Source organism: Ictidomys tridecemlineatus, chromosome 10 (genome assembly GCF_052094955.1).
Source record: "Ictidomys tridecemlineatus isolate mIctTri1 chromosome 10, mIctTri1.hap1, whole genome shotgun sequence".
NCBI lineage: Eukaryota > Metazoa > Chordata > Mammalia > Rodentia > Sciuridae > Ictidomys > Ictidomys tridecemlineatus.
The window spans coordinates 71,043,985-71,057,704 of NC_135486.1; the positions used below are offsets into that span (position 1 = coordinate 71,043,985).

General features: G+C 36.4%; 1 protein-coding gene across 4 annotated transcripts in view; it reads left to right on the forward strand.

The window, feature by feature from the left end:
• Positions 1–13,720, forward strand: part of Fbh1 (F-box DNA helicase 1) — a 54,666-nt gene that overhangs the window by 4,626 nt on the left and 36,320 nt on the right. For 3 of the 4 annotated variants that reach the window (XM_078023168.1, XM_078023169.1, XM_078023170.1), the window contains 2 exons: positions 7,752–7,907; positions 9,948–10,546. In XM_078023168.1, coding sequence (XP_077879294.1) covers positions 7,752–7,907; positions 9,948–10,546 — 755 coding nt within the window. The remainder of the gene's footprint in view (positions 1–7,751; positions 7,908–9,947; positions 10,547–13,720) is intronic. The other variant, XM_078023171.1, reaches the window with a different exon arrangement.

Here is a 13,720-nt window from a genome sequence, read left to right on the forward strand (position 1 = left end):
TAAGTAATTGCTATTAATATAATAATAATACCAACAATGCAATGAACATATGTTAAATTTATAATTTGTATAAGGTACAAATTAAATTCTTATGACAAGAATTTTTACAAATGTCTCAGAAGGACAGGGAGGTTTTATTACTGCCAAGTGCTGGTGAGTATTTTAATTACAGTGCTGGAGATAAGGATAACACACATTTATTTGTGTTTAAGTTGGGTTATGGTTTCACAGGCTGCACTCAGACCTGTCAAGCCCAGAATCTTACTATTATAATAATGGACTATGTCGCAGGGCACCTCTTTTATCTCCATAGGAGATACCAGGCCAGGTATTGATTTACTCATCTTTGCACACCTGTCCATCAGAAGGAAAGTGAGAAGCATGTGGAGAAACTAGCCAGATAAGGTTAGGTTACTTTAAATTATCACTAATTAGCAAAATTAGGTATGGAATTATGAGCAATTTTTCCAGTAAGGGACATTGTAGAAGTTAACTTGATTCTCCCCCCGCCCCCCCCCCACATAGTTCGAGTAGTTATTTAATGATAATCAGTCCCTCTGGGAATTCTGGGTAGTTACTATTTTCATCTTGTCCTTTTAGGTTTGTAACCTATAAGTTCAAGAGGAGTTTTTGTTATGAATTCTAATGAGTAAAGATAGGGAAAGAAAGGAAATTATGATCCTGTAATGGTTAGGTTAAGCATTGCTGCAATAATAAATATATCCAAACATGAAATGATCTCACGATAGAAGTTTATTTCTCAATTCCATAATAATCTAAGAAGGTTCCAGATGATGGGGATTGTTGGAAGTTGTGGTTTTTTTTTTTTTTTTTTTTTTGTGTGTGTGTGTGTAGATGTTTTGGTGGAGAGGAGATTTTTTTAAAGCAGTAATCTAAGGTCTCAGGCTGTTAGAGGCATTTCCATCTTGAACATGTAAGGGTAGCCTGAGGAATCAGCTGCCCAGTTAAGTTAACTGGCATAGTACGGAGGACAGGTCTTAAAAAAGGCACACACCGCTTTTATTCATACTGCATTGGCTAGCACTCAGTCTTAAGATGCCTCCAATTGTACACAGAACTGGAAAGTGTGGATAGTTTGTGCTAAGGAAGAAGAGGAACAGAAGACTGCCCAAAACCCAGAATACTCAGTTTCACTTTCTATACTTGTTTTGTAGGTTGTTTTTCAATAAAGAAGTTTAAAATAATGAAACCAGACAAAAGAAAGCATAACGGAGTAATTAAACAACATGTTTTTTGTTCAACAAGTATTTAAACATTATCTGCAGTGCTGTGCTAAGCCCTTTGAGGGATAAGTGATAGTGAATGTGATCCTTACTTTTAGTGCAAGTAGTAGAGTGTGAGTAATGAGTATAGTTCAAGGAAGACTGCGGAGAGCCTGATCTGCTCCATCAGGGATGCCTAGGGAATGATACAGGGTGGAGCAGGCTAGGATGAAATAGATTGTCATCCGAGTTAAGAGTTTGACATTTGGAAAAGAGCCAAACCGCAGGTAATGACTGCCTTAAAGTCAGCAATGACCAGGAAGACAGAGGTCCACTGAGCTGGAGCTGAAAGCTAAGGGTATTAGTAGAGGAATATCAGTTATTAGAAAGAGGGACCCTAGAGTAGGGGTCAGAGAAGTCACTCTAAGAGGGCCGTCCCATAAAAAGCAATATGGGAATGGGCTTACTCAGGCCTGGGCAGAATTGGTTTTGTTTTGTTTTTGTTTGGTACTGGGGCACTTGCCATTGAACTACACCCTCAGTCTTTTTTACTTTTTATTTTGAGACAGGGTCTCCTTAAATTGCTTGGGCTTCCCTAATTTGCCCAGGCTGGCCTTGAACTTTTGATCCTACTGTCTTCACCTGATTATAGGCGTGGCCACCTCACTTGTCTGGGCAAAGTTATTTGACAAAATGGTTTTCATACATTGTCAGTTTTTTTTTTTTTTCCTTTTTCTGGTCCTAACACCTAAAGGATATAACATTAATTTAAGTTTGGTAAGGATACAGGGATCCTTTGGTATGGAAAGAAATAATTTGAGTATTTTGTGGGGGGGTCTCACATGGTTTGGAAAGCCTCATGAGCAATTCTAGCCCTTTCCATGCATAGGAAACCTAGTTTAGACATGTTTTCCCTTTATCTGTGTACATTTATCATGTAGCATTCTTTAACTTCACTTCTTAGAGTCACAAACAGCTTCTAACAACACCCTGTAAAAGAGGTGTTAAGTACATTCACTGTCTAGGAGGGAGGAATAAAATTAGGTTTGTGTGACTCAGGGAAGAAAATTATATGGAAGAGTCGGCATTTGAGCAATTTTTATTTTGATAAAGTTGTATTTGAAATGCTTTTTAAAAAGGCATATTAATAAAAATAAAAGAATGATTGAAATTTTAGTGTAGGTTTTAAAAAATAATTTAGCAAGAACACTAATGCTATCAAAATATGACTCATGTACCTTTTAGGAGACGTTCAGATTGGTATGGTAGTCATGTAATTCTAAGAGTTTCCTTGCTAGGTTTTGACACAGATATAGAGATAGGTTTTGTTACCCTCACTGTGGGTGTCACAGTACTCACATATTATAATAGGGTTTTTTGGATTCAGTGTGATAGGTTATTATACTCCCCATTTTCATAAATTTTAGTAATACATGTACCTGCCTGCAGGAGATGGTCTTCTAACAGACTACCTGGCCTCTGGGTTGAGGCTTTGAGGAGGTATTAAATGACTTAACTTCAGAACAGATAGATTCAGGGCTCATACCTCTCACTTCAGTGTATGACAGCACTTATCTCCAAGGGACCTGAGATGCAGTTTAGTTCTTCTGTTTTTCATATGTAAATCTGATGAAAGTGCCAGCTCTACATGCCTGCAAGCCATGACTCAGGTAGCACCATTTCCAGTGGATAATAGAGGCAATTTGTTAGTACACAGAAGCCATGTCTCCCAGCTGAGGTGCCCTCCTCCTCCAGTTGTTAATCTTAGCTCCTTCTATAGAGGCTTCATATCAGAAGTACAGAAGAATGTATCAGAACTCTCTGGAAACAAAACACTTTGTTCTAAAGTTCCCATTAGCTCTCTTATTCTTGTGCTTTTATTATATTTCTGCAAACATGTAACCTTCTCAATAAGCATTTTGAATTCAAATGTATTTTATGAAGTAATACATAAATAAAAATATATACCTGCATAGACCTCACAAAAATATACCTATTTTCCCCCCAGTTTCTTTTAGGAATGAACACCTTGGATGTTCTCTTATCTATCTGGTGTACCTTTAAGGAGGTCTCCCAGTGGGTCTGCCCTTGCCAAATTCCATGTTAAAAGTCTTGACTCCTTTTACCCTATCCTTCTGGGCCATCTTTCACTCATTATTTATTTATTTTTATTATTTAAAAATATTTTTAGTTGTAGATGGACACAATACCTTTGTTTGTTTATTTAATTTTATGTGGTGGTGAGGATAGAACCACATGCCTCACATGTGTGAGGCAAGTGTGCTCTACCACTGAGTCACAACACCAGCTCTCATTATTTATTAAGCATGTGTTCTTAGTCCATTCAGACTGCTATAGTAAAATTTCTATTATAAACTGGGTAGCTTATAAACAAAATAAGTGTATTCTCACAATACTGGAAACAGGGAAATCCAAGAACAAAGCACTTGCAGATTTGGTATCTTATGAGAGCTCACTTCTTGGTTTTTGGGTGGTATCTTTTCACTTTGTTCTCACATGGGTGAAGGGGCAAGGGAGCTCTGTGGAGTTTGTTTTATAAGCACACCAGTTCAATTCATGAGGACTTAAGACCTAAACACCTCTCGTAGGGTCCCAACTCTTAATATTATCAGGTTGGGAGTTAGGATTTTAACATGAGTTTATGGGGACCTAAACATTCAATCCATAGCGTGTACTGTGTGTCTGGCACTGCTGTGTGCTGATGGTATGGCAGTGAAAAAGGCAGACTAGTTCTTATCTTGGAGCATACTAACTGTATTTTTGACTCTAAAGCACATGATTGAGACATGTCAGTTTGATGATTAGTGTACATGCCTGTTTTTCTTACTAGGGCCCCTTTGTTGTTTAGTTGGCTAGAGAAAGATGGTATGAGGCCATTCTTCCATACTTTACTGAAAAGGTTCCAAGGTTCATCCTGTATGCATAAGCATACAAATCTGTACAAATCTATATTTTCAGCCTCTCTTTTGTATAACAACAGTATATCTTTTTTTAGAGTTTTTTTTTTTGTTGTTGTTGTTGATGAACCTTTATTTTATTTGTTTGTGATGCTGAGAATCAAACCCAGTGCTTCACACATGCTGTGCCCCACATATGCCGGGCAAGTGCTCTAGCACTGAGCCACAACTCCAGCCTCTAAATAAATATTTCTAAAAGTCATATTTAGAAGTATATCATGGATTTGAACACGCATCAGAATTCTTAATTAAACCTAATGTTGTTATTGGTTATCTGTCTCTTTATTGATTTTCAGAACCCTTTTTACCTGACTTGTATTACCCCCACTAAGCAGGCCTATGACTGGCCCCCTATTTTGATGGTTTTATCTGTGAAAGCTTTTCCTCTCTAGGCCAGTTTGGCAATAGATGTTCTTCTGTTTTCATGAGATATCTTCTGTCTGTTTGTAACAGTTCTCTAATATCTCCAATTCTAATTGTAGACTATGCTTGTCAGCTCTGAAGCATCTGGAAATATTGAAGAGACTAGAGATCATTTTGATAGCTAGGAATAAGGGGTTTGATGCATGGAAGCCTGCAGCTGCTCCTCTGGGAGAGCCAAGTTGGAGCATCTCATCTAGGGCCCAGATAGTTCTACATTGGAAGGCACCTCACAGCTTTTCCTTATTTCTTTTCCATTCTTACCATAGAGCCTCTTTCAGACAAAATAATAATTGGGTTTTATTTTTGATATGAAAGGTTTAAACAGAGGTGGTAAAATTGAAGTCTTATTTTTAAAAGGGATCAGGCTTTGTTTTTTCTCACAATGTAGAAAAGTTCAAACATATCCTTTTCTATATAGAAAACTTTCCTTTTTTTTTTTTTTTTGCTTTTATGTGGGTGAATAAGACTTGTTTAGAGAAATTGTTGAAAAACAACAAAAAATTTTACAAATTCATTAAAGCAATGAAGATATTTGATTTTCTGTTAATAATGAGTAATTGAGATATTACGTGCTATTTTGTAAAGCTACTTCCAACACAGAATTGGTTGTAATTGGGCTAGCTGTTGCTGTACTTCCTGTCGTCCCATTAGATGGAGTCATCTTAATATTTTAAAGATATTTCCATGTTTTAAGAAAGTTAATCAGATAGGCCTTGTTAAATAGAGGAAGCAGATAGATATATTTTCATAGGGTTTTATATTTGACAAACAATTTTGGGTATATTTTCTCATTTAATCCTAAGTCTCTAAGAGAGAAGCAAAGTGACCTGAAGTCATATAGCAAGCAAGTGGTCAGCTGGACTCAAACCCAGTTCTTCTGTTAGGGCCATCATCTATGCTAATCAGTGCTGCTCTCATCAGAGTGAGCATTTTGTAACTGATGTTGCCATAGCTTAACAGTGGTAGTACTGCACGTTCTAAATTCAGTGGTTCTGTGGTATTCAGCATCCTTTTAGAGTGGCTCACATAACTATTTTTGTGTGTATAATTTATTTTTGAGAAGTCTTGCAATTCATGAAGTTTTTAAAAAAACTTATACCTTAAAAGAATTACTGAATTTTAAAAAAAATATTTCTTAGTTGTAGTCAGACACAATACCTTTATTTTATTTATATGTGGTGCTGAGGATCGAACCCAGGGCCTCACATGTGCTAGGTGAGTGCTCTACCGCTGAGCCACAACTCCGGCCCGAATTAGTGGAAATTTTAAGGGTGATTTTCTGAAGAGGCTGGTTACTGGGAAGGAATATTGATTAAAAAATATTAACTGTACTAGTTATACTTAGTAGTGTTTTGATTTTATATGTTTTAAAGTATAAAGGAAATGGCTAGTGAGATTCAGTTTATTTTAGGACTTGTGAAAATAAGGTACTGGTAAGGAACTGCTTTTATCCTCTTGATCATCTCCTACAAAAGGTAACTTTAATTCTATATATTTGTACTACTATTTTTTTTTTTTTTTTGGTACTGAGGATTGAACTCAGGGGCACTTGAACCCTGAGCCACATCCCCAATCCTATTTTGTATTTCATTTAGACACAGGGTCTCACTGAGTTGCTTAGAGCCTGGCTTTTGCTGAGGCTGTCTTTGAACTTGCGATCCTCCTGCCTCAGACTCTTCAGCTGCTTTACCACACCAGCCTCTGTACTTATCTTAAAACAACAACAAAAAACTATTCTACTTATAATTTTTTTTTTTGAATTTTTAATATTTATTTTTTAGTTCTCGGCGGACACAACATCTTTGTTGGTATGTGGTGCTGAGGATCGAACCCGGGCCGCACGCATGCCAGGCGAGCGTGCTACCGCTTGAGCCACATCCCCAGCCCTCTACTTATAATTTTAATGCTATGAGGAAGGAGGGGGTATTTAGATCTTACCTGCAGAACAGAGAAGCATGAAGAATCTTGGCTAAATATGAAAAAGCATTGCCTAACAGAAAATGAGTAATATAACACTAAATATTTTTGTACTTTTTTTTGTTGTTGTTGGGGATAAAACCCATGGCCTCACACATATACCAAAGCATTATAACACTATGCTATACCTCCAGCCCCTTTATTTTGGTGCTATTGAAACAGAATTTTAGGCTCAGTTGATGCTGTGATATATTGCTGAGAGAAAATAGGAACTTTCCTCCTCTGAAGGTCCTGAAAAGTGGATTCTATTCTCTTTCTCTTGGGGCCTTTCTCTTGTCCTAAGTCTATTCTCCGTACTGAGATGCTCTTGGGCCTGAGAGCTCTCTGCATTATGGTCATTCTCTTGAGTAGTTTACAGTAGTTTTATTATGTTTGCTTGCTTCTGAGACTTATAGATACTGGTGTGTGTGTGTGTGTGTGTGTGTGTGTGTGTGTGTGTGTGTGTGTGTGTGTATGGGATGGTAAATTTGTTTTTAAAAATATCATAGCCAACTCTTTTAAGTTTATATATATGTTTTTCTAACCACAATTGAAAAAAACAGTGGACAAAGATTAAATTATAAAAGTTCTTATTATTTTTTTAAAAGCTATAGTTAACTCTTAAATTTATTTGTGGTTAATGTAGGAACATATGTGGCCTAGACAGAGGCAAGGAAAAGCTGCCATATATCACTTATTCCTTAGTGGCAACTTCATTTTGAATAAATATCTCATGATAAAGTTCTCTAGGAAGTTTAAGTAACAAATACTAAAAAAAAAAAACTCATTTTAGAATCTTATAATGTCATTAGAAATTCTTAAATTTTAAGAAGAAATCCTAAGACATTGTGAAATGACTAAAAGATGGTGGGCATATGGGGAAGACAGAAGGGCTGATTGGGTAATCAATAAAATCACTCATCATAGGCTGGGGCTGGGGCTCAGTGGTAGAGTGTTTGCCTAGAAAGTGTTAGGCCCTGGGTTCAATCCTCAGCTCCACATATAAATAAATAAAGATATTGTGTCCACCTGCAACTAAAATAATAGTTTTTAAAAAATCACTCATTAGTCACTATGTTCCTAAAAAATTGAGTATAATTTGCTGACTGCCTTGTAGAATTGGTGATAACTAATGAATATCCCATTTCTTTTGCCTGTTGGTATAATACAGTGAGACGGTTTAAGCGGAAGCATCTTACAGCCATCGACTGCCAACATTTGGCTCAGAGTCATTTGACTGTGACCCAGCCCTTCAGTCAGAGATGGACAAACAGAGATCCGAATCATGGTCTCTATCCTAGACCCAGAACAAAAAGAGGGAGTAGGGGTATGTCTTCAAGAAAATATCTTACTTTTCAGAATCTGTAGTCTGTATGGCCTTTGGATAGCTTCTAGTATAAAAGAAGTTATAAATATTGCTGCTGTGATTTTGTAGTCCTGTTGTAATAGTTTGACAATTGTTTCATTATTTTTGAATTTTCTGTGAAAATTCTATCTTCTTATAATGTTGATTAAAAACCCCAGGGAACCTCTTAATTTGTGTAGTTATACCCTGATAAAAGACATGAACCAATATCACCAGTTTGCCAGTCCAGAAACATTTGTAATTACTTGAGTATTAATCATCTTTGTCCAAACTGTCACTAGGTCCACTGTGTTATTATATTTCCTCATTCAGTGCTTTCATGGCACAGTGTGCCCTGTCATCTAGTATTTGGACCATTGCAGTAACCTTTCTCCTTCAGATTTTTTTCAAATCAAGTGGAATATGTGATAATGAATTGTTGATAACTAATAAATATCCCATTATTATTTTCTATAATGTTACAGCCATTCTTAAGACTTAATATGTTTTCTTGTTAATACAATGGAATCAAATTTTTGCTTTCATTACCTAATAATTTTTAAAATTGACATATTTGTTGTCATTGACATATTGTACTCATTTGTAGGATACATATCATAATTTAATGTATATATATAGTGTGTAATGATCAAATCAGGATAATAACTCTTCTGTCTCCTCATTTTGGTATTAATTATAAACATGCAGAAATTCCACTTCTGGGAGTTTGGTTCTCTTGTTACCCTTCCCTGTACCAAATGAATTCCTGCTTTTGTTCATACCTGTTAGTATAATCTAGATTGCCTTAGTTCCCTTTGGTATGTCTAATTTCAGAATCCAATTTAAATATAATCTAGTCATCTTTAAATATTATAATATGTGTCAGTTTTGGGAACTACTGTAACCAATTTTAAACTACATATTGTCTGATATTTAGTTTGTTTTGTGTGTACAAGTGAACTTCTCATCTATGTTGTGAGTTCTGTAGCATTTGGAATATGGCACTAAGCATGTAGTAGGATCTTAACTATTAGTGTGACTGAATCTGACAATTAGCAAATAGCAGGATTTAACCAGGCCTTATTGTCTTTAAAATTCAAGATATCTATCAGAGGCAGTTATAATTGTTTTTTCCCCTAATGTAGAGGAAATATTAATTTCATTTCCATAAATTTAATTAAAGGTCAAGCCTTCTTTCAGTTTATTCTCTTACTTTCCGAAGTAAGGACTTTGGCCATAGCCATTTAGAAAGGAATGTATATAGTTGTGTATTTAGTTGTATATTTATAAGGTGCTTACTTCATTGGCTTTTAGAAATAATTTTTTTGGAGTCTGAAAATAGCATGAGGATATGGGAAATCACTATGTAGGCTTCATTACATGCCTGAAATGTCTGTGAAATCATGGACTGTCACTTTATATTTGTCTCAGAATTATGAGTAGTTAGTAAATGGTGTTTAAATAAAGTATAGAAGAGATTAAATACCACTCTAATTATATGATAATAATTCTGATTTCTTTTTTTAAAAAATAATGTATCAGCTTCACAGAGGAAATAAAAAGGGCTTTAACTCCATCAGATGAGAAGAGTAGGACTTTCCAAACTTGATAACCTAAAGCATATTCCTTTTTACTCACATAAAAGTAGACTTGTTGTTGTAGGAGAAAGCCAGGACATGCCTCATGTGAGCAGATGTGTGAATGGGAGCAGTCGTTTCCTTTCTATCCATTCAGGTGTCTTTGTGCAGCGTTATGACTTGTTGCTTGTGTATATTGTAAGCTATAAAGTTGGCCATCACACCACTAGAAGAGTGGTCTCCATCTATTTCCAAATATGTGTTTGGTACTCCTTTGAATTAACTATTTATATACATTCCTGACCCATAAACATATCCTTGTCTCTTTCCTCTGTCTACATCAATAATTGAACATTGTTGTTCAGTTAGGTTGTCTTGTTTGGATCAACTGCAGGTCAACAGTCATGGATCATTTTTGTCCATTCTGTTTGCATTTTCTCTACAGGTCAAGGATGTCAGAGATACAACCCTGAGTTCTTCCTAGCTGATCAGCAGCGGCGCACCAATGACATGGCCAAAAGCAGTTCTGTTGGCCAGGACAACTGTCAGGACTTGGAGGGTGACATGCTCTTTGCTGCAGAGAGCAGTGGTACCCTGCTTCAGGAAGGTGATGGAGAAGAGAGATTGGGTTCGTCGGGGTCTGCTCTGCCCCCCAGAAAGCGCTCTTGGTCCTTTGAGGAAGAGAGTAATAATGCCACAGGGACCAGCCACAGGGATGGAGTTGCTAAGAAAACCCCACGACATTTGTCGTCATTATGCACAAGGCCTAGGGAGGCCAGGCAAGAGACAGAGGACTGTTTGTCACAGCGCTTTGCAGAGTTGGGAGAAACTGGCCAAGACATTGAGGACATTGGTCCTGACCCCATTCCTGACTCATATTATGGGCTGCTTGGGACTTTGCCCTGCCAAGAAGTGCCAAGCCACATCTGTAGTCTGCCTAGTGAAGTCCTGAGGCACATCTTTGCCTTCCTCCCTGTGGAAGACCTCTATTGTAATCTGAGCTTGGTGTGCCACCTTTGGAAGGAGATAATCTGTGACCCACTGGTAAGTAAAGTGCTCAGTTGAGTGAAAGTCCCTTTAAAAGCTTGTATATTAGCTTTATTTAATGATCTCTTCAGAAATGGTGGTTTTTCATTTCCTTTCAGAATAATGTCCATATTCCAAAGGGCATTTAATCTATTTTTGTCCCATCATTCCAGATGTGGAGCATGTTAAAAAAAAAAAATTTTTAAATAAGCTGGGCACGGTGGTGCACACTTAAAATCCTAGCACCTTGGGAGACTGAGGCAAGAGGATTACAAGCTTGAGGCCAGCCTCAGCAACCTAGTGAGACCCTGTCTGTAAATTTTAAAAGGGCTAGGTATGTAGCTCAGTAGTAAAGAGCCTGTGGGGTAAATCCCCAGTAACACATATACACATACACACATTAAATAAATAAAAATTAAATTATAATTAATTATAATTGCATAATATATACTAAAATAATAATACTAATACAATCTCTAGGTTATGATCTCTGTCCCATTTTAATGCACCTGTGTCAAATTTGATGAAATATTCACAAAATTGAAAGCTTGGGACTTTCTAGGTTCAGGCCTTCCAGGCTTGTCCCCTCTGTCAATCTAGTCTCCTTATTTTGTTCATCTCAGCTCATCTCTCTGTTCTGTCTCGATTGTAAACTGCATGTTCCTGGCCCACCACAGTGTGCTCTAATCTCCCCACCCCACTTGAAGGGTCCGTCATGTCTGTTCAAGGCTTAACTCTGTATTCACCATTCTTTCTCATTTCATCCTGTTGAGGTTAATCATTGTTTCCTCTTTGTGTTACTATAGCAATTTATACTTCTGTTAACATAATTTATCACATACTGTATTACAGTTTTAGACAGCCTTCTTCTCTACTTAAGCTTATTTTCTCACTGTTAGAAGCTGATGATTTAAGTTGGTTATCCCATTTGTTGAAAGCTGATTGTCTTATTCATTTCTACATTCTCCATTATGTTCCACCATTTATAGAGAGAACAGGTGATCATTGAGTATTGCATTGGAATCACCCTGAGTACCTGTTGAGATTGATAGTGGGAATTTCTACTCTTAGAAAAGATTTCTTGATGCTACAGTTGGTCATATTATTGCTTTGGCTCTCTGTCCTATGTTCATTATCCTCCTTTCTAGTACAGGTTTGGGTTCTTAGGTAAACCTGAGGACTAGAGAATGTTTTGCCCGCTTATCTATCCCCTAAACACCTATAGGGGACAAATCAGAGATACAGAGATTAAATCTCCCTTCAACATACTGTTGTTTAAACATTTAGGGATGGAGTGCATAATATATTAAGATAGAAAAAATTTTTCTTCTAAACAAAAGATTTTGGAGGAAATTTCAGCATCATTCCAGCTTCATTCTTTGCTCATGATCCTAGTTCCTAGTTTCTTGAGAGAAATATCTTCCTGCTTTCATATGTGAATTCTGTTTGTGTCATTGTATTTCTGTCCACTAGTTGAGCACTTTGGTGTGAACTCAGAAGTTGAAGGTGGGAATAAGGGAGAGTTTGTTTTGTTTTGTTTTGTTTTTTCATTCTGCTTGAGAAGATTCTTGGGACAGTGTCCCAGTTTGTATTTACCTATTGAAATGGTAGATAAGGCTGTTTTTATCATTATTAACAATTACATGATGTATTTGTTTTCAACAATCTGTCATAGTTCTCAGGCTCTGTTCTTTTAGTGTCTCTGTCTGGCTTTAATATCATGGTAATGCTTGCCTCATAGAATGAGTTTGAAAATGTTCCCTCACTTCAGTTTTTGGGAAGAATATGAGGAACATTAGCATCGATTATTCTTTAAATGTTTGGTAGAATCCTCCAGCAAAGCCATCTGGTCACAGGCTTTTCTTCTTTGAAAGTTTTTAAATTACTAATCCATTTTACTCATTGATCTCTTCAGTTTTTCTATTTCTTTATGAATTAGTCTTGATAGGTTGTGTTTCTAGGAATTTATTTTCTTCTGTTACTCAATTTATTGGTATATCATTGTTCATAGTACTCTTTTATAATCCTTTTGTGTAGCATCAGTTTTAATGTCCCTTATTTTATCTCGTAATTTAGTTATTTGAATGGTCTTTTAGTCTAGTTAAAGGCTTATTAAAATTTTCTTTTTCTTTTTCTTTTTTTTTTTGGTGTGTGTGGTGCTAGGAATGAACCCAGGGCCTTGTGCATTCGAGGCAAGTATTCTGCCAACTGAGCTATATCTCTAGCTCCCAATTTTAATTTTTCTTGCCTAAAAAAACCCAGCACTTTGTGTTTTGTTAATTTTGTTTTGTTTTGTTCTTCTACATTTATTTCTGTTCTAATGTTTTTTACACATCTCTCCCCTTCCCCCAAGTGCTGGGGATCAAATCTAGGGCCTTGTACCTGCTAGGCAGGTCCTTTGCCATCATGCCACACCTCCTCTGATCTTTTAAATTTCCTTTCTTTGGCTAACTTTGGGCTTCTTCTTTTACTAGTGCCTTGAGGTATACGTACAGTGTTCGTTTCAGATCTTTCCTCTTTTTTTTTTTTTAGTGTAATTATAGCTAAAAACTTTCCTATCAGCAGTGCTTTCACTGCATACCTCTGTGTTGTGTTTTCATTTTCATTTGCCTCAGGTATTTTCTAATTTTCTTTGTGATTTATTCTTTGACCCTTTGGTTGTTTTAAGCATGTGTTATTTAAATTCTGTGTATTTATATATTTTCCAGATAAGTTAATTTTTAGTTTTATCTCATTGTTGAGAAAGATATCTTTTTTATTTTTTTATTTTATTTTTTTTAAAGAGAGAGAGAGAGAGAGAGAGAGAGAGAGAGAATGAGAATTTTTAATATTTATTTTTTAGTTTTCGGCAGACACAACATCTTTGTTTGTATGTGGTGCTGAGGATCGAACCCTGGCCGCACGCATGCCAGGCGAGTGCGCTACCGCTTGAGCCACATCCCCAGCCAGAGAAAGATATCTTGTATAATTTCATCATTTAAAACTTTTTTGGGGGGGCTGGAGATGTGGATCATCAGTAGAGCCCTCGCACGTGAGAGACCCTGGTTTTGATCCTCAGCACCACAGAAAAATAAATGAGTGAAATAAAGGTATTGTGTCCAACTAAAAAATAAATATTTTTAAAAAACCACTTTTTTTAAAACTCTTTTTTTTTTTTAATATTTATTTCCTAGGTGTAGATGGACACAACAC